At 37.1% G+C, this 26,904-nt stretch overlaps 2 protein-coding genes across 5 annotated transcripts; one reads left to right on the top strand and one right to left on the bottom strand.

Annotated features, from left to right (window-relative positions):
- Positions 1-13,252, top strand: LOC133659976 (protein jagunal homolog 1-B). The gene is made up of 5 exons (XM_062062939.1): positions 1-141; positions 493-651; positions 4,711-4,808; positions 12,362-12,434; positions 12,494-13,252. Exons 3-5 carry the CDS (start codon positions 4,720-4,722, stop codon positions 12,881-12,883), a joined length of 552 nt encoding a protein of 183 aa, XP_061918923.1. The 5' UTR covers positions 1-141; positions 493-651; positions 4,711-4,719; the 3' UTR covers positions 12,884-13,252.
- Positions 13,253-16,989: 3,737 nt separating this feature from the next.
- LOC133659982 (PI-PLC X domain-containing protein 1-like) lies at positions 16,990-26,760 on the bottom strand. 4 transcript variants are annotated; one of them, XR_009827749.1, is made up of 7 exons: positions 25,658-26,752; positions 24,027-24,152; positions 20,693-20,848; positions 17,713-17,825; positions 17,586-17,656; positions 17,170-17,496; positions 16,990-17,128 (listed from the first exon to the last, which is right to left on the bottom strand). XR_009827749.1 is itself a non-coding variant. In XM_062062967.1 (7 exons), exons 1-7 carry the CDS (start codon positions 26,018-26,020, stop codon positions 17,222-17,224), a joined length of 1,020 nt encoding a protein of 339 aa, XP_061918951.1. In that variant the 5' UTR covers positions 26,021-26,745; the 3' UTR covers positions 16,990-17,221. The 4 variants fall into 4 exon arrangements, 3 of the variants coding, with proteins under 3 accessions (XP_061918951.1, XP_061918936.1, XP_061918960.1); XM_062062967.1 differs by having other exon boundaries at positions 16,990-17,496; positions 25,658-25,794; positions 25,879-26,745; XM_062062952.1 differs by having other exon boundaries at positions 16,990-17,496; positions 25,658-26,751.
- Positions 26,761-26,904: the final 144 nt, after the last annotated feature.

Below are 26,904 nucleotides of genomic sequence, written 5' to 3' on the forward strand. Positions count from 1 at the left end.
ACAAAGAGGAAAGCCCATACAAATAGGTTACATAATCAATCTTGAAACCTGTTTCCGACTTTAATCAAGGTTACTTGAACGCACCACTGTTTCTTCGATCGCCTCATGTCAGCGCTGTGTGTTGACCTTTGAAGATATTACGTAAGTCGAGTTACACATTCGTCATTTAATTAAAAAAAAAACAACCTTTTAGACAGAAAATGTGTTTGGTCTAAACTTTTATGACGTATAACTGACAGGTTTAAAATAAAATAATACAAATATTTACCAAACGCCCTTGGCTGTGATCATGAAGGTTGTTGTTGAACAAGAAATACAAATAAATGAAAATTGACAATGTATTTTAATACTATGTAGTAATTATATTCTGCAATAGTTACTTTAAAAAGTTGCAAAACAAGAAGTGAAATCACGAGAGACCCGTACAACGTTAAGGCAGTTGGTGCAGTTCACACTTAATCCACACAGTGGCAACAATTCCCTGACAACCAGCTCCAGATCCGGTGAAGACGAAGAAGTCTTTTCGGCCAATCACGCTTCGAGACGTCATCCGGCCGCGTCTGCACTCTGACGGCGCTGACGTCGGGAAGGCAGCAGTAATCACAAAGTGGTCCAACTCGAAGAAATATATTATCTGCCGCGTTTCCAAATGTAAGTACGACTTTTTTTATAATATTTCAAAGCACATTAAAGCCCACGCTAAACTCTTAAGTTAGGCTAAAGTAGCAATGTCATGTTTAATGTTGTCTGGCTGTGTTAGCTGGGATAGGCTCCAGCACCTCCTCAACTCTCACTGGTTTTATAACTGTAACAATTTCCCTTGTGGATCAACAACGTGTGTCTAAGTCTAAGTTTAAATCAGACATGATGCCTTTAATCAGGGGTGTCAAACTCATTTTAGATGGGGGGCCACATGGAGAGAAATCTACTCCCGAATGGGCCAGACTGGTAAAATCCCGGCATGATAACTTCAAAATAAAGACGACTTCAGATTGTTTTCTTTGTTTAAAAATGGATCAAGCACATTCTGAAAATGTACAAATCACAATGTTGTTGGGGGTTGTTTACACTTACATGTTGCGGTTAGAGATGTCCGATAATATCGGCCGATATATGCGTTAAAATGTAATATCGGAAATTATCGGTATCGTTTTTTTATTATCGGTATCGTTTTTGTTTTTTTTATTAAATCAACATAGAAAACACAAGATACACTTACAATTAGTGCACCAACCCAAAAAACCTCCCTCCCCCATTTACACTCATTCACACAAAAGGGTTGTTTCTTTCTGTTATTAATATTCTGGTTCCTACATTATACATCAATATATATCAATACAGTCTGCAAGGGATACAGTCCGTAAGCACACATGATTGTGCGTGCTGCTGGTCCACTAATAGTACTAACCTTTAACAGTTAATTTTACTCATTTTCATTCATTACTAGTTTCTATGTAACTGTTTTTATATTGTTGTACTTTTTTTTTTTATTCAAGAAAATGTTTTTAATTTATTTATCTTATTTTACAATTTTTTTTAAAAAGTACCTTATCTTCACCATACCTGGTTGTCCAAATTAGGCATAATAATGTGTTAATTCCACGACTGCATATGACGGTTGATATCGGAATCGGTTGATATCGGTATCAGTAATTAAAGAGTTGGACAATATCGGAATATCGGATATCGGCAAAAAGCCATTATCGGACATCCCTAGTTGCGGTTAATAGTATTCTATCTTTTTTTGTCGTTATTTATACTTTTTGAATAAGTTATGTGATAATGTTCATCGGTCAACTCTCTCGGTGTTCATTTTCAGTCTATCAAGATAAAAAGATGATATCAAAATCAAATTCAAGGATGTTATTTATGTAGTTTGCTCATTTTCCTCGACTGGTGCACTAATGTTTTTTTGTTTTTTTTTTTACATATGTAGCATCATCTACAAAGATACAAAGAATTGCTATTGTGACATCTAGTGGACACATTTAGAACAGCAGTTTCTTTCATTCAAAAATTTCGGCAAATTTTTATACTTGGCAAACTCATCCCGCGGGCCGGATAAAACCTGTTCCACGGGCCGTACGTTTGACACCCCTGGTCTAAAAGTTCAAATCAGACATGCCTTTAATCAAGGGTGTCAAACTCATTTTAGATCAGGGGCCCCATGGAGAGAAATCTACTCCCGAGTGGGCCCGACTGGTAAAATCCCGTAACGATAACTTCAAAATAAAGACGACTTCAGATTGTTTTCTTTGTTTAAAAATAGAACAAGCCCATTCTGAAAATGTACAAAACATAATGCTGTTGGTTTTTTTACACTTACATGTTGCGGTTATTAGTATTTTCATGTTTATTTGTCGTTATTTATACTTTCTGAATAAATGATGTCAATCAATCAATGAATGTTTATTTATATAGCCCTAAATCACAAGTGTCTCAAAGGGCTGTACAAGCCACAACGACATCCTCGGTACAGAGCCCACATACGGGCAAGGAAAAACTCACCCCAGTGGGACGTCAATGTGAATGACTATGAGAAACCTTGGAGAGGACCCCATATGTGGGTAACCCCCCCCCCCCCTCTAGGGGAGACCGGAAGCAATGGATGTGGAGTGGGTCTGACATAATATTGTGAAAGTCCAACACATCAGCGAAAGTCCAGTCCATAGTGGGGCCAGCAGGAACCATCCCGAGCGGAGACGGGTCAGCAGCGTAGAGATGTCCCCATCCGATGGCCAGGCTAGCGGTCCACCCCGGGTTGGGAGCAGAGTAGAAAAGAAAAGAAAAGAAACGGCAGATTAACTGGTCTAAAAAGGGGGTCTATTTAAAGGCTAGAGTATACAAATGAGTTTTAAGATGAGACTTAAATGCTTCTACTGAGGTAGCATCTCTAACTGTTACCGGGAGGGCATTCCATATGTATATGTGTATATGTATATGTATATGTGTATATGTATATGTGTATATGTATATGTGTATGTGTATATCCATATATAGATGATGTGCAGTGATGTTTTATAATGACCGTAAGTCTTCAACTATACAAATTATTTCAATGCTTGGAATCTGCGTTTATGGATGATATACCAGTTACTATGGTAATCTAATTAGTTACTATGGTCATCTAATTAGTTACTATGGTCATCTACGTCACAGCAGCTCAGACGAGGCACCAAGCAGTATGGGCGGGAAGCGTTTCCACAGACGCGGAAGGAGATTTTCTAAAGCTTAGTGATGTATAGAATAGAATAGAAAGTACTTTATTGATCTCTGGGGGGGAAATTCAGAAAATATCAGATGTATCAGATTGTAGGTGGGTTTATTTTGTACCCTTCGCATTCATATTTCACTGTTTGTTGCATTTTTGCTGCGTTTCACTTGATTGTAATATATGTCGATCGAAAGTGGGTGTGCCATTCATATTTTGTCAATATTCAGTGTTTTATCGTTCATAGAAAAATGTTAAATTCCATTACGTTTTTTAAGGCGGTCTGTCATGATGTTTTTAGCATTCAATCAGACATTATTGTGAGGTTTTGTATTAGTGTTCCTAAAAATAGATATACCGGCCCCCAGACACATTTTTTTCTCTAAATGTGGCCCCCCCGCCCCAAAGTAATTGCCCAGGCCTGGGTTAGAGTGTCCACCCTGAGATGGGTAGATTGTGGTTTCAAACACCGACCGAGTCATACCAAAGACTATAAAAATGGGAGCCATTGCCTCCCTGCTTGGCACTCAGCATCAAGGGTTGGAATTGGGGGGTTGAATCACCAACAATGATTTCCGGGCGCGGCCACCGCTGCTGCTCACTGCTCCCCTCACCTCCCGGGGGGGTGATCAAGGGTGATGGGTCAAATGCAGACAATAATTTTTTGCCACACCTAGTGTGTGCGTGACAATCGTGGATACTTTAACTTTAAATGTTTTAAATGAATAAATAAAACTATACTTACATTTTAAGGTGGCCTTTTTTTTGCGCTCCGCATGGCGTCTCCGTGTTGAAAATAATTTTTCGGAGTTGAGTGCGCAAAGAATTTCGGGACGCAAAGTGTACAACCCTTCTGCTAATGGGAGGGTGCAGCCGCCGAATTGAGACACAGCCATAGTATGACCCCGTTAACACAAAATGTAAGTTGTTGATACCAACAAGCTGTGGAGGTCTTGCTCCTCCGGGTTCTTCGGACCACCAGTTTCCGACATGACATGGTTTGATACAAAGACTTATTTTTCAATAAATGTCTTCGGTGTTGCTTTTCAGCCATCGGGTTGCATCAGTCTCCTTATCGCTCGTTCTTCGCCAATCACCATCAACAACTCTCCCTTCTCCTTCCCGACTGCTGCCTTTTAACAGAGCGACAGGTGATCAGACAATCACTCTCCGCTGGGTCATCCACGCACCTGTCGCTGATCTCGAAACGGGTCCTGGCACACCCCGCGCTTCGCTGCAGGTCTGCAGACCCCCCCCCCCCCACACACACACACACACACACACACAAGCGTATTCCCTTTTGTTCGGGTTGAAATAAGCAGTGAAAATAATCCTTACAGAAATAGTTGTCTGGCATTTTCATTTTGTAAGTGTGGTTCTCAGAAGAAAGCAGGTTGGGGACCAGTACGTGTTCTAAACTGAGCAAAATGTTCAACAACTGCACAAAGAACAGCAAAGCTACAAGTCCAGTTTCACGGCTCTGACTGTTTTGCGTTCAGAACCGCGGCATGGCTTCCCGAGCAGGACCGCGGGCTGCGGGCACGGACGGCAGTGACTTCCAGCACAGGGAGCGTGTTGCATCACACTACCAGATGAGGTATGTTGTATGGGTGTAACGCAGGGGTCACCAACCTTTTTGAAAGCAAGAGCTACTTCTTGGGTAGTGATTAATGCGAAGGGCTACCAGTTTGATACACACTTAAATAAATTGTCAGAAATAGCCAATTTGCTCAATTTACCTTTAACTCTGTTATTATTAATAATTAATGATATTTACACTTAATTGAATGGTTTAAAAGAGGAGAAAACACAAAAAAAATGACAATTAAATTTTGAAACATAGTTTATCTTCAATTTAACTCTTTAAAATTCAAAATTCAACCGAAAAAAAGAAGAGAAAAACTTAAAAAAAGAATTTATGGAACATCATTAGTAATTTTTCCTGATTAAGATTAATTTTAGAATTTTGATGACATGTTTTAAATAGGTTAAAATCCAGTCTACACTTTGTTAGAATATATAACAAATTGGACCAAGCTATATTTCTAACAAAGATAAATCATTATTTCTTCTAGATTTTCCAGAACAAAAATTTTAAAAGAAATTCAAAAGACTTTGAAATAAGATTTAAATTTGATTCTACAGATTTTCTAGATTTGCCAGAATAATTTTTTTGAATTTTAATCATAATAAGTTTGAAGAAATATTTCACAAATACTCTTCGTCGAAAAAACAGAAGCTAAAATGAAGAATTAAATTAAAATGTATTTATTATTCTTTACAATTAAAAAAAAAAAAATTACTTGAACATTGATTTAAATTGTCAGGAAAGAAGAGGAAGGAATTTAAAAGGTAAAAAGGTATATGTGTTTAGAAATCCTAAAATCATTTTTAAGGTTGTATTTTTTCTCTAAAATTGTCTTTCTGAAAGTTATAAGAAGCAAAGTAAAAAAAATAATGAATTTATTTAAACGAGTGAAGACCAAGTCTTTAAAATATTTTCTTGGATTTTCAAATTCTTTTTGAGTTTTGTCTCTCTTAGAATTAAAAATGTCGTGCAAAGCGAGACCAGCTTGCTAGTAAATAAATAACGTTTAAAAAATAGAGGCAGCTCACTGGTAAGTGCTGCTATTTGAGCTATTTTTAGAACAGGCCGGCGGGCTACTCATCTGGTCCTTACGGGCACCGCGTTGGTGACCCCTGGTGTAACGGTACACAAACATTTCGGTTCGGTACGTACCTCGGTTTAGAGGTCACGGTTCATTTTCGGTACAGTAAGAAAACAACAAAATATACATTTTCTGGTTATTTATTTACCACAATATTTGGTTTAACAAAAGCTCACTTTTATTTTATAAGAAAAAAATAAAATAAAATAAATGAATAAATATTGACTGTTACCCCCCTAAAAAAAAAAAATATTGACTGTTGTTACCCAAAGTATATTAAGTGGGATTTTTCAGAAAAACAAATATATACAGTAACTCAAAAACAACCTGTCTCTGTGATCACTATAGGTGTATAAATAATAATATAGTGTTAAATAAAATCAGTCCCTTGGGCACAAAACTGAAAATAATACAGCTCTCCAAAAAGTGCACTTCTGCTGCTATTGGAACATACTTACTACACACACTATGACACTAAGAGCACCACAGTCATCAATCAACAATTCTTCTTCCAAAAAATTATTTCGATGGTGGAAATACACGACTGGCAGCCATTTTAAGTCCTCAAAACATCCATTGAAACAGTGCACAAAAATCGTTTTTTCAATAAACATCTTAGTATCAAATGGAACCACTTTCCACCTTAATATTGAGTTACATAAACAAGTTAAACAGTTTACTTACAGACTTATCTTTTCCAAGGCTTGTAAGAGCTAACACAACTTGTCTACTTCTCAATTGTCTCATGAACTGAACTGACAGCGCCAACCCGGAAGTGCCCAAACTAATGACCGGTAGTATTTTCATATCGCCACAAGGTGTCAGTAAGAGTCTACAATCAAATGGGCATAACATTGCCCTGTGGGACGGGATTCGAATAAAGAACCAACTCTTTTTCTTTACTATAGTGGCCTCGATAACGGGAACCGGTTCTCAAAAAGGGATTCGAGTCCATGGAATCGGTTCTTTTCTTATCGAACAACCGGGAGAACCGGTTTCGAACGTCATCCCTAGTCATGAATGCTAAGCATAAGAATAACATACATATACACACAGGGTCCATTGCCAGGGTTAATGTGGTCAACATATATCAAATAAAAACTAAATAAGATGAGGCTCAGAATGGGTTTAACAAAACCTTTCTACTTATAAAGTGCAACATTAAACTGCTTCAAGTTGTTGCTCACATTAAATAAAATGACAAAACTTTTCTCCTACATACAAAAAGTGCAACATTAAACAGTTTAAAGTCATTTCAGCCTCAGATTAACTTTTCTTTCCCCCCAGCCTTTAACCCTGGTGACTTTCACTCAATTCTCATGTTTTTTGCCATCAAATGTCTCCAGCTGTGGAAAATACCCTTTCACTGGGAGGTAGCAGGTAGGGCGAGGTAGTGCCTGGCTAACTTGGCAGTAAGAGGATACCGTATTTTTCGGAGTATAAGTCGCTCCGGAGTATAAGTCGCACCGGCCGAAAATGCATAAGAAAGAAGGAAAAAAACATATATAAGTGGCACTGGAGTATAAGTCGCATTTTTTGGGGAAATTTGATAAAAGCCAACACCAAGAATAGACATTTGAAAGGCAATTTCAAATAAATAAAGAATAGTGAACAACAGGCTGAATAAGTGTACGTTATATGAGGCATAAATAACCAACTGAGAACGTGCCTGGTATGTTAACGTAACATATTATGGTAAGAGTCATTCAAATAACTATAACATATAGAACAGGGGTCACCAACGCGGTGCCCGCGGGCACCAGGTAGCCCGTAAGGACCAGATGAGTAGCCCGCCGGCCTGTTCTAAAAATAGCTCAAATAGCAGCACTTACCAGTGAGCTGCCTCTATTTTTTAAATTGTATTTATTTACTAGCAAGCTGGTCTCACTTTGCTCAACATTTTTAATTCTAAGAGAGACAAAACTCAAATAGAATTGGAAAATCCAAGAAAATATTTTAAAGACTTGGTCTTCTTTTGTTTAAATAAATTCATTCATTTTTTTTACTTTGCTTCTTATAACTTTCAGAAAGACAATTTTAGAGAAAAAATACAACCTTAAAAATGATTTTTGGATTTTTAAACACATATACCTTTTTACCTTTTAAATTCCTTCCTCTTCTTTCCTGACAATTTAAATCAATGTTCAAGTAAATGTATGTTTTTAATTGTAAAGAATAATAAATACATTTTAATTTAATTCTTCATTTTAGCTTCTGTTTTTTCGACGAAGAATATTTGTGATATTTCTTCAAACTTATTATGATTACAATTTTAAAAAATTATTCTGGCAAATCTAGAAAATCTGTAGAATCAAATGTAATTCTTATTTCAAAGTCTTTTGAATTTCTTTTAAAAATTTTGTTCTGGAAAATCTAGAAGAAATAATGATTTGTCTTTGTTAGAAATATAGCTTGGTCCAATTTGTTATATATTCTAACAAAGTGTAGATTGGATTTTAACCTATTTAAAACATGTCATCAAAATTCTAAAATTAATCTTAATCAGGAAAAATTACTAATGATGTTCCATAAATTATTTTTTAAATTTTTTCCAAAAGATTCAAATTAGCTAGTTTTTCTCTTCTTTTTTTCGGTTGAATTTTGAATTTTAAAGAGTCGAAATTGAAGATAAACTATGTTTCCAAATTTAATTGTCTTTTTTTTTCGGGTTTTCTCCTCTTTTAAACCGTTCAATTAAGTGTAAATATCATTAATTATTAATAATAACATCGAGTTAAAGGTAACTTGAGCAAATGGGCTATTTCTGGCAATTTATTTAAGTGTGTATCAAACTGGTAGCCCTTCGCATTAATCAGTACCCAAGAAGTAGCTCTTGCTTTCAAAAAGGTTGGTGACCCCTGATATAGAACATGCTATACGTTTACTAAACAATCTGTCACTCCTAATCGCTAAATCCCATGAAATCTTATACGTCTAGTCTCTTACGTGAATGAGCTACATAATATTATTTGATATTTTACGCTAATGTGTTAACACACAAGTCGCTCCTGAGTATAAGTCGCACCCCCGGCCAAAGTATGAAAAAAACTGCGACTTATAGTCCGAAAAATACGGTATATGGCAGGGGTGGGCAATTAATTTTTACCGGGGGCCGCATGAGCAACCCGAGAAGTGCTGGAGGGCCACACCGACAATATTTCAATTCAATTTTGCTCAAATTATTTTTGATATATCGTAAGAGGAAATGAGGAGTGAGGATAGACGTGCGTGTGGAAAGAACGAGACAAGTTGAGCTGTGTTATTATAGGTTGCTCAATAAAAGTTTAAAAAGAGCGTCAGACTTGGTGTGCACTTCTTCTGGATGCTACAATTGGTGTCAGAAGTGTATATGCCTTGCCATCAAACCTGGGAGTCTTCATGGAGGGCGAAATTCCCCCATGCCAAGCAGCGTGCGCTGCACCTGTAGACACTGCCTCTCTCCTTCCTCCCTCTCTCTCTCTCTCTTTGCGACAAGCTCACGTCCGGGATTCACACAAGCAGCGCGCAAAGTTTTACTTCTGCCACCAATTGTAGCGTCCAGAAGAAGTGCACACCAAGTCTGACGCTCTTTTTCAAACTTTTATTGAGCAACCTATACTAACACAGCTCAACTTGTCTCGTTCCTTCCACACGCACGTCTATCCTCACTCCTCATTTCCGCAACTAAAGAACACAACATCAACTTCAGCAGGTGGTTACACTATATTCTTTAAACACAGCAAGCTGTGTACCACAAATTAAGCGCACGGCTTTACCTTTCATTTCTGTAAAGAAATACTTGGCAGTCCATGTCTTGTTGAAAACACGCCATTCCTCATCAACTTTTCTTTTTTTAGCGTCTCACTTGTCGCTGTGCACCTTCACTCACAGGTTACACACGGACATACGCCCTTAAATAACACTTTTCAAAATAAAAGCAGCACAGTTGTATTGCACGCACGACATAGATGTTTTTTTAAATGTATTTTGTAATTTGTGATTGCAGCTGTTCACATTCACTCACAATCGCTCACAAGTAGGGATGTCCGATAATGGCTTTTTGCCGATATACGATATTGTCCAACTCTTTAATTACCGATACCGATATCAACCGATATATACAGTCGTGGAATTAACACATTATTATGTCTAATTTGGACAACCGGGTATGGTGAAGATAAGGTACTTTTAAAAAAAAATTATAAAATAAAATAAGATAAATAAATTAAAAACATTTTCTTGAATAAAAAAGAAAGTAAAACAATATAAAAACAGTTACATAGAAACTAGTAATTAATGAAAATGAGTAACATTAACTGTTAAAGGTTAGTACTATTAGTGGACCAGCAGCACGCACAATCATGTGTGCTTACGGACTGTATCCCTTGCAGACTGTATTGATATATATTGATATATCATGTAGGAACCAGAATATTAATAACAGAAAGAAACAACCCTTTTGTGTGAATGAGGAGGGAGGTTTTTTGGGTTGGTGCATTAATTGTAAGTGTATCTTGTGTTTTTTATGTTGATTTAATTAAAAAAAAAAAAAAAACAGATACCGATAATAAAAAAAACGATACCGATAATTTCCGATATTACATTTTAACGCATTTATCGCTATCGGCCGGCCGATATTATCGGACATCCCTACTCACAAGCATACGTCCACACAGAAGTAATACAAATAACGCTTTTCAAAACAAAAGCAGCACCGTTGTATTGCACACTCGACATAGATACTTTTTAAAATTTATTTTGTAATTTATGATTGGCCTCACGCGGGCCGGACAGGGACGCACAAAGGGCCGGATGTGGCCCGCGGGCCGCAGAATGCCCAGGTCTGGTATATGGGCTCATTGTTCTTCCACCATAGAAGTGGGTCAAAATCTAGTTTTTAATGCAATATGGTCTTAAATCTGCTGCTATAAAAACATTTGTTATTGCTTTAGCCCTGCCTGACTCGCCGAGGAGAGGCTGCTTGAATGCGGTGTTTGCACGACGCTCGTCTTTATCTTCGTTGAAGCGATGTTATCCATTGTTGTATCTAGGGCTGCAACAACAATTGAATCGATTAAAATCGATTACCAAAATAGTTGGCGATTAATTTAGTCATCGATTCGTTGGAACTATGCTATGCGCATGCGCGGAGGCTTTTTTTTATTTATTAATTTTTTTGGGGGGGTTATTTTTTTGTTTTATAAACCTTTATTTATACACTGCAACATTTACAAACAGCTGAGAAACAATAATCAAAATAAGTACAAAACAGCGCCAGGGCGGCGCTGAGGCTACGTCTCATGAGGTGGCGTAAGCTAGCCAATGATGTGGTCATGTGCAGCTCACGTGACGATGGCGTCTCCTTTGCTGGAAAAATGGCGCAGGAAAACAGTACCGATAGTTTAGCGGAGAAACATCTTGAGGTTATTGCTTCAATGGAGAAAAGTGTACGACCTAAGTCGTCAAAAGTGTGGGAACACTTCACTTTAAAGACTTCAAAGAAGAGCGTTTCCTGCAAAATGGCACGGAAGTACAACATTGCTTCAGGAGCACCTGAAAAGGAAACATGTTGCAGCCATGGATGAAGGGAACAACTCACGGTACGTAACTTTTTAAGTCCATAGTGGCAACAAGCATTCATGAGTTCAGCTTTTTTGTGAGTAACGTTAAAGTTATGCCTTTGTTGCAACGCGGGGCTGATAATGTGTCTCCGGCACATTTGACTCCAGTTTGAGAGAGAAAACGCACGGTTACCAATTTGGAAATAAACGTAACGGGCAGAAATATCTCAGGTTTGTTTCATAATGGATCAATGTAGCCGGGCCGATAAAGCTATATAAATCTATTTAGATTTGAGTGACGCTTTAGTATAACTAAACGTTATGAAGGTGCTGGAATATTTCATGCTATTATTCAGAGGCAGCCTAAAATGAATCCTTTATTATTCACAACAGAAACGTGTACAATATCTGATTCAGTTCTGATGAGTTACATTTCTGTGTTATTATTGGTGTATGCTGCACCCCCAATGTCCACAACATGGTGCCAGTATGCTGGTTTTTTTCAATAAAATACTGGAAAGGATAGAAATGTAGTTTGTGTCTTTTATCCGATTATTAATCGAAGTAATAATCGACAGATTAATCGATTATCAAATGAATCGTTAGTTGCAGCCCTAGTTGTATCGCACTCCGAAGCCCAAATTTTCCCAAACGGGAGATCTTAACGAGGCAGGAGGGTCTTCCAGCTCTGGCTTTTTGCATTTTGTAGCATCCCGGTCGTTGCTAGCATGCCGTGTGTTGTGCATTGTTTACACAACGTGTGGTGCGCTACTTAATATGTGTAAACTCGTTCGGTGCACCTCCGTTCCCGAACTGAACCCCCCGTACCGAAACGGCTCGATACAGATACACGTACCGTTACACCCTTTAGTATGTTGCACCATTAATTGATATCAATGCCTCCGTTATCATCATACTTCTTATTTTGTCTTTGTATACAGCGTCGCCCTCAAGTCTGAAATCCGCAAACTCAACATCGTGCACCTGTTGCTGTGGGTGCTGATGGCAGCTCAGGTAGGAGTTGATATGACAGGCGTGCTTATATTTACTGTAAATACTGTGTTCCGTGTCAGGTGACCGTAAGCCAGCTGGGTCTGGTGTCCCACAAGACGATCGCCTCACCTTACCAGTGGGAGTACCCGTACCTCCTCAGCATCATCCCGACAATCTTCTGCTTCCTGGCTCTGCCTCGTAACAACATCAGCTACTTGGTCATCTCCATGATCAGCGCCGGGCTTTTCTCAGTGGCGCCGCTCATCTACGGGAGCATGGAGATGTTCCCTTACGCTCAGCAGCTCTATCGGCTCGGGAAAGCCTACCGCTTCATCTTCGGCTTCTCGGCGGTGTCGGTCATGTATCTGGTGATCGTCATCGCCGTGCAAGTGCACGGCTGGCAGATCTACTACAGCAAGAAGCTGCTGGACCAGTGGTTCACCAGCACGCAGGAGAAGAAGAAGAAATAAGTTGAGCAACGTGCGGAAGTTGACTGCTGATGCGGCAAGAACTGCGAGGCAAAACTGTGTCAAACATCTTTTTTCCTGCCTTTACATACTTTGATAACGCCTTCATTTCCTTCAGTACGTGACTGCTGCCATCACTGTGTACTAACATGCATCATCACTCACTATACTCCATTGTAAAGAACGTGTGGTGTTCCTCATACTTTGTGCTCAAGTGTTGCAGTGGTTCAATAAAAGAAATTAATTGCAAAATGTTCAACTTAAAACCTTTAGTTTTCACACATGAAATAATACTAAAGGTAAGATCTGATGTTTACTTTCATGTATGCAGTGTAGACAAGGTATCGGTGTTTAGGGGTGCTCAAAAAATAGATTCAAAGACATCCGAATCATGATTCGTGAAAAATAATTTTTTACCTTGAAAATCATTTTTAGCCTTGAAAATCATTTTTTGCCTTGAAAATCATTTTTTATCTTCAAAATCAACTTTTGCCCTGAAAATCATTTTTTACCTTGAAAATCATTTTTTGCCCTGAAAATCAACTTTTACCTTGAAAATCATTTTTTACCTTGAAAATTAACTTTTACCTTGAAAATCAACTTTTACCTTGAAAATCATTTTATGCCTTGAAAATAATTGTTTACCTTGAAAATCATTTTTTACCTTGAAAATTAACTTTTACCTTGAAAATCAACTTTTACCTTGAAAATCATTTTTTAACTTGAAAATAATTTTTTACCTTGAAAATCAACTTTTACCTTGAAAATCATTTTTTACCTTGAAAATAATTTTTTGCCTTGAAAATCAACTTTTGCCTTGAAAATCAACTTTTACCTTGAAAATCAACTTTTGCCTTGAAAATAATTTTTTGCCTTAAAAATCATTTTTTACCTTAAATAATTTTTTGCCTTGAAAATCATTTTTTACCTTGAAAATCAACTTTTACCTTGAAAATCATTTTTTACCTTGAAAATCAACTTTTGCCTTGAAAATCATTTTTTACCTTGAAAATCAACTTTTGCCTTGAAAATCAACTTTTGCCTTGAAAATCATTTTTTACCTTGAAAATAATTTTTTGCCTTGAAAATCAACTTTTGCCTTGAAAATCAACTTTTACCTTGAAAATCAACTTTTGCCTTGAAAATCATTTTTTGCCTTAAATAATTTTTTACTTTGAAAATCATTTTTTACCTTAAATAATTTTTTGCCTTGAAAATCATTTTTTACCTTGAAAATCAACTTTTACCTTAAATAATTTTTTACCTTGAAAATCATTTTTTACTTTGAATCAACTTTTACCTTGAAAATAAACTTTTACCTTGAAAATCATTTTTTACCTTGAAAATCATTTTTTGCCTTGAAAATCAACTTTTACCTTGAAAATCAACTTTTGCCTTGAAAATCATTTTTTGCCTTGAAAATCAACTTTTACCTTGAAAATCAACTTTTACTTTGAAAATCATTTTTTACCTTGAAAATCATTTTTTGCCTTGAAAATCAACTTTTACCTTGAAAATCAACTTTTGCCTTGAAAATCAACTTTTACCTTGAAAATCAACTTTTGCCTTGAAAATAATTTTTTGCCTTGAAAATAATTTTTTGCCTTAAATAATTTTTTACCTTGAAAATCATTTTTTACCTTAAATAATTTTTTGCCTTGAAAATAATTTTTTACCTTGAAAATCAACTTTTACCTTGAAAATCAACTTTTACCTTGAAAATCATTTTTTGCCTTAAATAATTGTTTACCTTGAATATCATTTTTTGCCTTAAATAATTGTTTACCTTGAAAATCAACTTTTACCTTGAAAATCAACTTTTACCTTGAAAATAAACTTTTACCTTGAAAATCATTTTTTGCCTTGAAAATCATTTTTTGCCTTGAAAATCAACTTTTAACTTGAAAATCATTATTTTGATTCTAAATCTATCCAGCCATCCATCCATTTTCTACCGCTTGTCCCTTTCGGGGTCACGGGGAGGTGGGGGTGCTGGAGCCTATCTCAGCTGCATTCAGGCACACCCTGGACAAGTCACCACCTCATCACAGGGCCAACACAGACAGACAGACAACATTCACACACTAGGGCCAATTTAGTGTTGCCAATCAACCTGTCAACTCATAATCCTCAAAAAGCATGAGTTGTTTTTGAAATGTCTTATCCCAAATAATATATTGAGAGATTGGTTTGAATCGAAAATTGTGTTGAGTTGATTCTGAACCAAGTTGTCGCCCCCAAGAATCTGAATCTAATCAAGTCATGAGTTGTAAGATCCCATCCCTATTAGTATTAGTGGAGTGTGTTTAAAAGTCCTAGACCAGACACTGAATATATATAAACATTTAATAAAGTCAAATACAAATAATAATAATAATAATAATGGATTAGATTTATATAGCGCTTTTCTAGACACTCAAAGCGCTTCACAGAGAAGTGAGAACCCATCATTCATTTTTACAACTCATTCATTCATCATTCATTCTCCGGTGTGAGCGGCACCGGGGGCAAGGGTGAAGTGTCCTGCCCAAGGACACAACGGCAGCGATTTTTGGATGGTAAGAGGCGGGGAGCGAACCTGCAACCCTCAGGTTTCTGGCAAGGCCGCTCTACCCACTACGCCATGCCGCCCCCAAGGCGGCATGGCGTAGTGGGTAGAGATACAGCCATACAGCTTGTATGGCCCCTAAGGCCATACAAGCTGTATCCCACACTTGGTATTTTGTAGAGTAAATATGTACAAATATGGGCAGCAACATTATGATCTGCCTGAGTGGCTAGACAAGACAGATTTAGTGTGTATATATATATATATATATATATATATATATATATATATATATATATATGTGTGTGTGTTTATATTTAAATATATATATTTAAATATATATATATATATATATATATATATATATATATATTTAAATATATATATATTTAAATATAAACACACATACATATGTATATATATATATGTGTGTTTATATTTAAATATATGTATATATATATATATATATATATATATATATATATATATATATATATATATATATATATATTTAAATATAAACACACACACACATATATATATATATATATATATGTGTGTGTGTTTATATTTAAATATATATATATATATATATATATATATATATATATATATATATATATATATATATATATATATATATATATATATATATTTAAATATAAACACACACACATATATATATATATATATATATGTGTGTGTTTATATTTAAATATATGTATATATATATATATATATATACATATATTTAAATATAAACACACACACATATATATATATATATATATGTATGTGTGTGTGTGTTTATATTTAATATGGATGTATGTATGTATATATGTGTATATATATATATATATATATATATATAAATATATATATATATATATATATATATATATATATATATACATATATACATACATACATCCATATACACACACACATATATATATATATATATATATATATATATATATATATATATATATATATATATATATATATATATATATATATATATATATATATATATATATATATATATATATTAGGGCTGCAACAACTAATCGATTAAATCGATTAAAATCGATTATAAAAATAGTTGCCGATTAATTTAGTCATCGATTCGTTGAATCTATGCTATGCGCAGAGGCTTTTTAAAAAAAAGTGTTTACATTTTTTATTTTTTTTTAAATAAACCTTTATTTATGAACTGCAACATGTACAAACAGCTGAGAAACAATAATCAAAATAAGTATGGTGCCAGTATGCTGTTTATTTATCATTTATAAAATACTGGATAGGATAGAAATGTAGTTTGTCTCGTTTATCCGATTATTAATCGATTAATCGAAGTAATAATCGACAGATTAATCGATTATCAAATTAATCGTTAGTTGCAGCCCTAATATATATATATATATATTTTTTTTTTTTTTCATTTATTTGGGACCTCTCTCGGGCCAGATTGCGGACGCTAGCAGGCTGTAGTTTGGTTACTCCTGTCCTGGACTCAACTTCAGCAGAACGTTGCAAAAAAATGACATTACAAACAATATCCTCCTGAGATATGTCCCTTGTAGTAGACATTAGTTTTTGGTCTATATTTTTTGTTAAGAGTTACACATTTTGGGAACAAATAGCCCCGTTATGCAAAACACAACATTAGCTAAAAAGACACAAGTGGGGAAAGAAGCTATATCAGTTGTTGTAAGTGGGGAAAGAAGATAGTAGAAGATATATCAGTTGTTGTCGCCATCAGTTGTTGTCGCCATCAGTTGTTGTCGCCATCAGCATGCGGATTGACAAGCCAGTCTTTTTTTGTTTCTGTCCACTCCGCCTTTATAGTTCAGGCCAACCACACAATCGCAGAAGTGACTTACATCCACAAAGTCGCAGCAGACGATGTTCACACGGTCCACCTCAGGTCCCGGCCGTTGTTCCCTCACCCAGCCCAGCAGCACCGCCAGGGCCTTCGTCGTCATCTTCCTCATGCTCTGCAAAGGGTGGAAGAAGATGTACGGCGCGTGTTCCGTGAGGTTCAGGCCACTGATGTAAAAACCAGCTGGAGAGCAAAACCGTAAGTGGTGTTATTATGGTCAAGGGTTATGTAATATGAACGGTTTGTTTTGTGGATGTAAAGATTCAAACTACCTGGTCTTCCTTTGCGCTTCTGAGCTTCCAAGTAGGCGACCACCTTCTCCGGGTTCGGGCTGTCAGCATACCTGAGAAAACACCGGGTGAGGACGTACCACCTTGTATATTTTGTAGCATGTTATACCAGTAAGGTATTCCAGTCCACAGTTCAGGGTGATCCTGTGCCATGTCCTGGTTGTCATAGGAAACAATGACCTGCTGACCTCTTGACCAACAGGATCGCAAAGTGGGATTGTCCTGCATAGAAAGGCCAAAAAAAGGATTTCGTAATTCCACCAAATCTGTCAGGAATTAAAATGTATGAAAGCACAATAAATGTAACTGTAACATATTTTACACTGATCCAATTGTATTCAATACATTTAAAATATTACTTCAAACTAGGGATGTCCGATAATGGCTTTTTGCCGATATCCGATATTCCGATATTGTCCAACTCTTTAATTACCGATACCGATATCAACTGATACCGATATCAACCGATATATGCAGTCGTGGACATTATTAACACATTATTATTAACACATTATTATGCCTAATTTGGACAACCAGGTATGGTGAAGATAAGGTACTTTTTTAAAAAAATTAGTAAAATAAGATAAATAAATTAAAAACATTTTCTTGAATAAAAAAGAAAGTACAACAATATAAAAACAGTTACATAGAAACTAGAGATGTCCGATAATATCGGCCTGCCGATATTATCGGCCGATATATGCGTTAAAATGTAATATCGGAAATTATCGGTATGGTTTTTTTTAATTATCGGTATCGTTTTTTATTTATTTATTTATTTTTATTAAATCAACATAAAAAACACAAGATACACTTACAATTAGTGCACCAACCCAAAAAACCTCCCTCCCCCATTTACACTCATTCACACAAAAGGGTTGTTTCTTTCTGTTATTAATATTCTGCTTCCTACGTTATATATCAATATATATCAATACAGTCTGCACGGGATACAGTCCGTAAGCACACATGATTGTGCGTGCTGCTGGTCCACTAATAGTACTAACCTTTAACAGTTAATTTTACTCATTTTCATTCATTACTAGTTTCTATGTAACTGTTTTTATATTGTTTTACTTTCTTTTTTATTCAAGAAAATGTTTTTAATTTATTTATCTTATTTTACTAATTTTTTTAAAAAGTACCTTATCTTCACCATACCTGGTTGTCCAAATTAGGCATAATAATGTGTTAATTCCACAACTGCATATATCGGTTGATATCGGTATCGGTAATTAAAGAGTTGGACAATATCGGAATATCGGATATCGGCAAAAAGCCATTATTGGACATCCCTAATAGAAACTAGTAATGAATGAAAATGAGTCAAATTAACTGTTAAAGGTTAGTACTATTAGTGGAGCAGCAGCACGCACAATCATGTGTGCTTACGGACTGTATCCCTTGCAGACTGTATTGATATATATTGATATATAATGTAGGAAGCAGATAATCAATAACAGAAAGAAACAACCCTTTTGTGTGGATGAGTGTAAATGGGGGGAGGGAGGTTTTTTGGGTTGGTGCACTAATTGTAAGTGTATCTTGTGTTTTTTATGTGGATTTAATAAAAATAAATAAAAAAACGATACAGATAATAAAAAAACCGATACCGATAATTTCCGATATTACATTTTAACGCATATATCGGACATCTCTACTTCAAACCATCTTGAACACTGGAACAATTGCATTTGTTGCCTGTCCCTGAGTCCTAAAATTAGACTTTACCTTGAATATAATAACATATATAAAATGGAGAAGATAACTGCCTTTATTAATTATAAATTGAATCGGTAATTAAGAGTTGGACAATATCAGAATATCGGTAAAAAAGCCATTATCGGACATCTCTAGTTACAACAGCCAAATAGCACTGATTGGGTGGAATGGCTCATAAATATATATAGTATACCAGGGGTCACCAACGTGGTGCCCGCGGGCACCAGGTAGCCCGTAAGGACCAGATGAGTAGCCCGCTGGCCTGTTCTAAAAATAGCTCAAATAGCAGCACTTACCAGTGAGCTGCCTCTATTTTTTAAATTGTATTTATTTACTAGCAAGCTGGTCTCGCTTTGCCCGACATTTTTAATTCTAAGAGAGACAAAACTCAAATAGAATTTGGAAATCCAAGAAAATATTTTAAAGACTTGGTCTTCACTTGTTTAAATAAATTCATTATTTTTTTTACTTTGCTTCTTATAACTTTCAGAAAGACAATTTTAGAGAAAAAATACAACCTTAAAAATGATTTTAGGATTTTTAAACACATATACCTTTTTACCTTTTAAATTCCTTCCACTTCTTTCCGGACAATTTAAATCAATGTTCAAGTAAATTTATTTTTTTATTGTAAAGAATAATAAATACATTTTAATTTAATTCTTCATTTTAGCTTCTGTTTTTTCGACGAAGAATATTTGTGAAATATTTCTTCAAACTTATTATGATTACATTTCAAAAAAAATATTCTGGCAAATCTAGAAAATCTGTAGAATCAAATTTAAATCTTATTTCAAAGTCTTTTGAATTTATTTAAAAAATTTTGTTCTGGAAAATCTAGAAGAAATAATGATTTGTCTTTGTTAGAAATATAGCTTGGTCCAATTTGTTATATATTCTAACAAAGTGCAGATTGGATTTTAACCTATTTAAAACATGTCATCAAAATTCTAAAATGAATGTTAATCAGGAAAAATTACTAATGATGTTCCATAAATTACTTTTTTAATTTTTTTAAAAAGATTCGAATTAGCTAGTTTTTGTCTTCTTTTTTTCGGTTGAATTTTGAATTTTAAAGAGTCGAAATTGAAGATAAACTATGTTTCAAAATGTAATTGTCATTTTTTTCCGTGTTTTCTCCTCTTTTAAACCGCTCAATTAAGTGTAAATATCATTAATTATTAATAACATAGAGTTAAAGGTAAATTGAGCAAATTGGTTATTTCTGGCAATTTATTTAAGTGTGTATCAAACTGGGTGGCCCTTCGCATTAATCAGCACCCAAGAAGTAGCTCTTGGTTTCAAAAAGGTTGGTGACCCCTGCAGTATACAGTCCAAAAGTCAGAACAGTCAAGTTACCAAATGACCTGTGAGGAGCAGAGCTTGGGTCCAAACAGCGAGATTAAATACTCTACAAGCTTTGTGTGGTCACTCAGGGTCAGAAAATGAAAATGGGAGCAGCAAACGATAACAACTTCTCTGGGATGAGCATCCAACCAGGTGGCCAGTTCGTCCAGGGCCTCCTGCTGGCACATAGCACACATTACAGCAGGGCTAGGGTTAGGGTTAGGGTACCCTAACCCTAAACTATCATTCTTATTCTGAGAACCAGCATCCTCTGTAGTGGACATTTTTTTTGTCTACTTGTCTATACAAATTTTAGGGGGAAAAAAGCCCCTTTTCTGCAAAATACAAGTGTCCACTGCAGTGGACGCTGGCTAAAATGTCGACGCAAGTATCTGCCACTTTGTTTACATAAGCGGTGAAGTTGTCACGTTGTCTAAATGGTAAATAAAAACAAAATACAATTATTTGCAAATCCTTTTCAACTTATATCCAATTGAGTAGACTGCAAAGACAAGATACGTCACGTTCAAACTGGAAAACGTCGGTATTTTTCGCAAATATTAGCTCATTTGGAATTTGACGCGTGCAGCGTGTTTCAAAAAAGCTGGCACAAGTGGCAAAAAAGACCGAGAAAGTTGAGGAATGCTCGTCAAACACTTATTTGGAACATCCCACAGGTGAACAGGCTAATTGAACAACATTTCTCAATAGGCTACTGCAAGGAATTTAGGGATTTCACCATCTACGCTCCGTAATATTAGTAATATATCAGAGAATCTGGAGAAATCGCCGCACGTAAGCAGCAAGGCTGAAAACCAAAATTTAATGGCCGTGACCTTGGATCCCTCAGGCGGTACTGCACAAAAACCGAAATCAGTGTGTAAAGGATATCGCCACATGGGCTCAGGAGCACTTCAGAAACCACTGTCGGTAACTACAGTGTGTCGCTACATCTGTAAGTGCAAGTTACAACTCTACGATGCAAAGCGAACGCCATATATCAACAACACCCAGAAACGCTGCCGGCTTCCCTGGGCCCGAGCTCTTTTAAGATGGACTGATGCAAAGTGGAAAAGTGTTCTGTGGTGTGACGAGTCCACATTTCAAATTGTTTTTGGAAACCGTGGACGTCGTGTCCTCCGGACCAAAGAGGAAAAGAACCATCCGGATTGTTATAGGTGCAAAGTGTAAAAGGCAGCATGTGTGATGGTATGGGGGTGTATTAGTGCCCAAGACATGGGTAACTTACACATCTGTGAAGGCACCTTTAATGCTGAAAGGTACATACAGCTTTTGGAACAACATATGTTGCCATCTAAGCAACGTTATCATGGACGCCCCTGCTTATTTCCGCAAAACAATGCCAAGCAACGTGTTACAACAGCGTGGCTTCATAGTTAAAGAGTGCGGGTACTAGACTGGCCTGAATGTGGCGCAATATGAAGCCTAAAATAGCACAAGGGAGACCCCCGGACTGTTGAACAACTTAAGCTGTACATCAAGCAAGAATGGGAAAGAATTCCACCTGAGAAGCTTCAAAAATGTGTCTCCTCAGTTCCCAATCCTTTACTGAGTGTTGTTAAAAGGAAAGGCCATGTAACACAGTGGTTAAAAATGCCCCTGTGCCAACTTTTTTTGCAATGTGTTGCTGCCATTAAATTGTAAGTTATCCCCTTAAGGCCCAAGCTGTTTGTTTACATGCTTTTTTTTATTTTTTTATCTTTGCTATTTGGGCTTATTGGACCCTAATTAGAATAAAAACTAAAAACCATGTTTTGATATGATGTACTGAGTCCATAAGTACACAAACGTTTACTTCATGTGTAGTGACATGCTCATTTTTATTTTTACACTTTTTTTTTTTTCTTCCAAATTCTATTGTATGTTATACTCTTCTGACACCACCAGATGGCAGTATAAGTGTCCACATAAGCGGCATAAAGACCCCAATTCAGTAGTGTACACCATTTTGGAAATAAGAACTAAAAGGCAGCTCAGCTCGCTCGCAGTCCTGGCTTGAGGTGAAGGCTAATTCGCTTTTAGCGTAACGTTAGCTCATTTTGCGGTGTGTGTGTGTGTGTTACGGACAGCAAAGCCCTGTCTGTCTGTTATTTCCCTTTACCTTTTTTCTGTGTTGATTGAGCTGTGTTGAAGCAGCAAAAAAGGACATTATGTTAAATGAAGAGTTTCTGCCTCTGATAGTTGATATAATAATGTAAGTGCATCATTAAGCCTGCATGAACTCCATGGTGTTCAGGGATGAATAGTCTCTCCTATTGCTATTGTACCATTTTTCCAGCTATAGCTACATGAATCATTAGTAATGCAGCAGCCTAGTTTTGAATGGCAGGGTCCCTGCCATGTTGATAAAAATATAACATTTACATAATAAAAATCAACTACAGGCTTCCCAAATAAATGAAGCATGATGAGTTGACTTGAAACGGTTTAATGTTGCACTTTTTATATGTAGAAGAAAAGTTGTGTCATTTTATTTAATCTGAGCCACAACTTCAGGCAGTTTAATGTTGATTAACGTGGGCAGAATTATTATAGTGTTCCCAATTTTAAAAGGATAAAGCCATTGTTTACAAATTTGGTAAATAAATAACCCAAAAATTTATATTTTGTTGTTTTCTTACTGTACCGAAAATGAACCGAACCGTGACCTCTAAACCGAGGTATGTACCGAACCGACATTTTTGTGTACCGTTACACCCCTACTATTTACACGACGTGCCAACTTCACTGGTTTTGTAAAGGTAAAGCATAATGTTTCCCGTTGTGGTGTCACCCGAGGTTTCTTCTTTAGATGTATTTATGAGCTTAGCATATCTTAAAAGCATATATTAGATACAATTCAAGTGTGGACTGTATGATAGCAGCCCCCACTGTATGGTAGCAGCCCCCACTGTATGTCCGCAGCCCCCACTGTATGATCGCAGCCCCCACTAAATGATAGCAGCCCCCATTGTATGATAGCAGCCCCCACTAAATGATAGCAGCCCCCATTGTATGATAGCAGCCCCCACTGTATGATCACAGCCCCCACTAAATGATAGCAGCCCCCGCTGTATGATAGCAGCCCCCACTGTATGATAGCAGCCCCCACTGTATGATCGCAGCCCCCACTAAATGATAGCAGCCCCCATTGTATGATAGCAGCCCCCACTGTATGATCGCAGCCCCCACTAAATGATAGCAGCCCCCGCTGTATGATAGCAGCCCCCACATCCTTTAATGGTTCTAAATGCGGCCCTCAGGGGAAAATGTTTGGACGCCCTTGAGCTACACCCACATCTGATACACATGGCACAACAAATGCATTGGTCAAACATGTGTGTGTGTGTGTACCTTGACAGTAATCCGCGTGTAGATGCCATGGGCAAAGAATAAGTTGCAGCAGTCTTTTGGCTTCCTGGCAATCCGTAGGTCCAAGAAGCGAATGCCGAGGTCACACTGGCGACTGAGCACAGCTTGCTGAGTGCACAGAGGAAGAGGAACTAGGACATTCTGTTTGGGTCCCACATCAAACTCAAGAAAGTCAATGACTTCACCATAAAAGTGGGTGACTTTGTTATCACCAGGAAAGATGAGGCCACCTACCTAGGTTCCATTCGAGAGGCTAACCTTTCCTGTGATAAAATGGCAACCAAGGTAATCAGAAAGGTTAACCAACGAGCGAGATTTCTCTACAGAATCTCCTCTCTGGTCAACAAAAGCACCTTGAGGATTCTGGCGGGAACTCTCGTTCAACCCTTTTTCGATTACGCATGCACCTCCTGGTACCCTAGCACCTCCAAAACCCTCAAATCTAAACTCCAAACATCTCGGAACAAGCTAGTCAGGTTACTTCTAGACCTCCACCCCAGATCCCACCTCACTCCTACCCACTTCTCTAAAGTGGGCTGGCTCAAGGTGGAGGACAGAGTTAAACAACTTGCACTGAGCCTAGTCTATAAAATCCGCTACACCTCCCTGATACCGAAGTACATGTCAAACTACTTCCTTAACGTAAACGACCGCCATAACCACAACACCAGGGGGAGCTCCACTAACCACGTTAAACCCAGATTCCGAACTAACAAAGGTCTTAACTCATTCTCTTTCTATGCCACATCAATGTGGAATGCGCTCCCAACAGGTATAAAAGAAAGGGCATCTCTATCCTCCTTCAAAACCGCAATAAAAGTTCACCTCCAGGCAGCTACAACCCTAAACTAACACCCTCCCCGGATTGCTAATAATCAAATGTAAACGATCAAATGCAGATACTTTTTCTTATGCTTTCTGATCTCTCGCTCTCTCTCTCTCTCTATGTCCACTACTTGATGTCCATATCCTACCCCCCCCCCTCCACACCCCTGATTGTAAATGTAAATAATTCAATGTGATTATCTTGTGTGATGACTGTATTATGATGATAGTATATATGATAGTATATATCTGTATCATGAATCAATTTAAGTGGACCCCGACTTAAACAAGTTGAAAAACTTATTGGGGTGTTACCATTTAGTGGTCAATTGTACGGAATATGTACTTCACTGTGCAACCTACTAATAAAAGTCTCAATCAATCAATCAATAATGGTGTCGTCTGCATAAAAATGGTACATTGCATTTGACAAATTATTACAAAGATTATTTATGTAGATAGAAAATAAAATGGGCCCCAGCACTGAGCCTTGTGGAACACCTTTGCGGTCAATTGTACGGAATATGTACTGTACTGTGCAATCTACTAATAAAAGTTTCAATCAATCAATTGCCAAAATCTGGAGAAGAAGAAAAATAAGTTCAATAATAAATAGATTAATTTTGGTGTAGAAAACCATATGAATGCTTTGGAGCATTCACACAAATATGTGGAGAAAAGAGCAAGTGATTTACTTTCAGCGTTTGAAGCTGCATTGCCTTTTAACGGGAATGTTGCCCGCACCAAGATGGCCGCTGGCAGCGCGATGACGTAATGAGTCCTCCTACCTGCGTGGTGGCCCAGCGGGACACACAGCGCCGAGTCCAACACGGAGCGACTTTGTCCAGCCCTCTAAGGACACACGACTCGGATTGTAAGACAGGAGAGCACACGTCCAGACAGAAAGACATGCTGTCGTGACTCCCTGAAAGAGTCGTACGAACACAAATTGGCGACATTTGGCAGGAGAAAACACAACTTCCGGTCGGCATGCTAATGTTAACAGTACCAGGAAGAGCCAAGTTCCACAGCGACACGTCGAGGTACTCTTCAGGCAAACGGGACATCCAGTCAGAGTTTCCCTCGTCGAGTCCGTCCTCCATTGTAGAATTGACATTATAGACTGTCCTCCATTGTAGACGTGACATCATAGTCAGTCCGACATTGTTGATATTTACAAACTGGCTCAGTAAAAACTATGCGAACATTCTTCTTCTACCGCACCCTGCTGGACGACCCGATGCATAATACCGCCTCCTGCTGGATGAAAACCATATCGTCTGATTGCTTTATACAAACCCCGTTACCATGAGTTGGGAAATTGTGTTAGATGTAAATATAAACGGAATACAATGATTTGCAAATCATTCTCAACCCATATTCAATTGAATGCACTACAAAGACAACATATTTGATGTTCAAACTCATAAACTTTATTTTTTGCAAATAATTAACTTAGAATTTCATGGCTGCAACACGTGCCAAAGTAGCTGGGAAAGGGCATGTTCACCACTGTGTTACATGGCCTTTCCTTTTAACAACACTCAGTAAACGTTTGGGAATTGAGGAGACACATTTTTGAAGCTTCTCAGGTGGAATTCTTTCCCATTCTTGCTTGATGTACAGCTTAAGTTGTTCAACAGTCCGGGGGTCTCCCTTGTGCTATTTTAGGCTTCATAATGCGCCACACATTTTCAATGGGAGACAGGTCTGGACTACAGGCAGGCCAGTCTAGTACCCGCACTCTTTTACTATGAAGCCACGCTGTTGTAACACGTGGCTTGGCATCGTTTTGCTGAAATAAGCAGGGGCGTCCATGATAACATTGCTTGGATGGCAACATATGTTTCTCCAAAACCTGTATGTACCTTTCAGCATTAATGGCGCCTTCACAGATGTGTAAGTTACCCATGTCTTGGCCACTAATACACCCCCATACCATCACACATGCTGCCTTTTACACTTTGCGCCTATAACAATCCGGATGGTTCTTTTCCTCTTTGGTCCGGAGGACACGACATCCACAGTTTCCAAA

The sequence above is a fragment of the Entelurus aequoreus genome, linkage group LG01 (assembly GCF_033978785.1).
Source record: "Entelurus aequoreus isolate RoL-2023_Sb linkage group LG01, RoL_Eaeq_v1.1, whole genome shotgun sequence".
Taxonomy (NCBI): Eukaryota; Metazoa; Chordata; class Actinopteri; order Syngnathiformes; family Syngnathidae; genus Entelurus; species Entelurus aequoreus.

Excerpts from the sequence above, each read along its gene's own strand:
- LOC133659976 (XM_062062939.1), top strand. The coding sequence starts at position 4,720 with ATGGCTTCCCGAGCAGGACCGCGGGCTGCGGGCACGGACGGCAGTGAC. Across the intron at positions 4,809-12,361 it reads GCATCACACTACCAGATGAG|CGTCGCCCTCAAGTCTGAAA; the intron begins GTATGTTGTATG and ends CTTTGTATACAG. Across the intron at positions 12,435-12,493 it reads GGGTGCTGATGGCAGCTCAG|GTGACCGTAAGCCAGCTGGG; the intron begins GTAGGAGTTGAT and ends GTTCCGTGTCAG.
- LOC133659982 (XM_062062952.1), bottom strand. The coding sequence starts at position 26,020 with ATGATGTCACGTCTACAATGGAGGACAGTCTATAATGTCAATTCTACA. Across the intron at positions 24,153-25,657 it reads CCCGCTGGGCCACCACGCAG|CAAGCTGTGCTCAGTCGCCA; the intron begins GTAGGAGGACTC and ends CTGTGCACTCAG. Across the intron at positions 17,826-20,692 it reads CCAAGCTCTGCTCCTCACAG|GACAATCCCACTTTGCGATC; the intron begins GTCATTTGGTAA and ends CTTTCTATGCAG.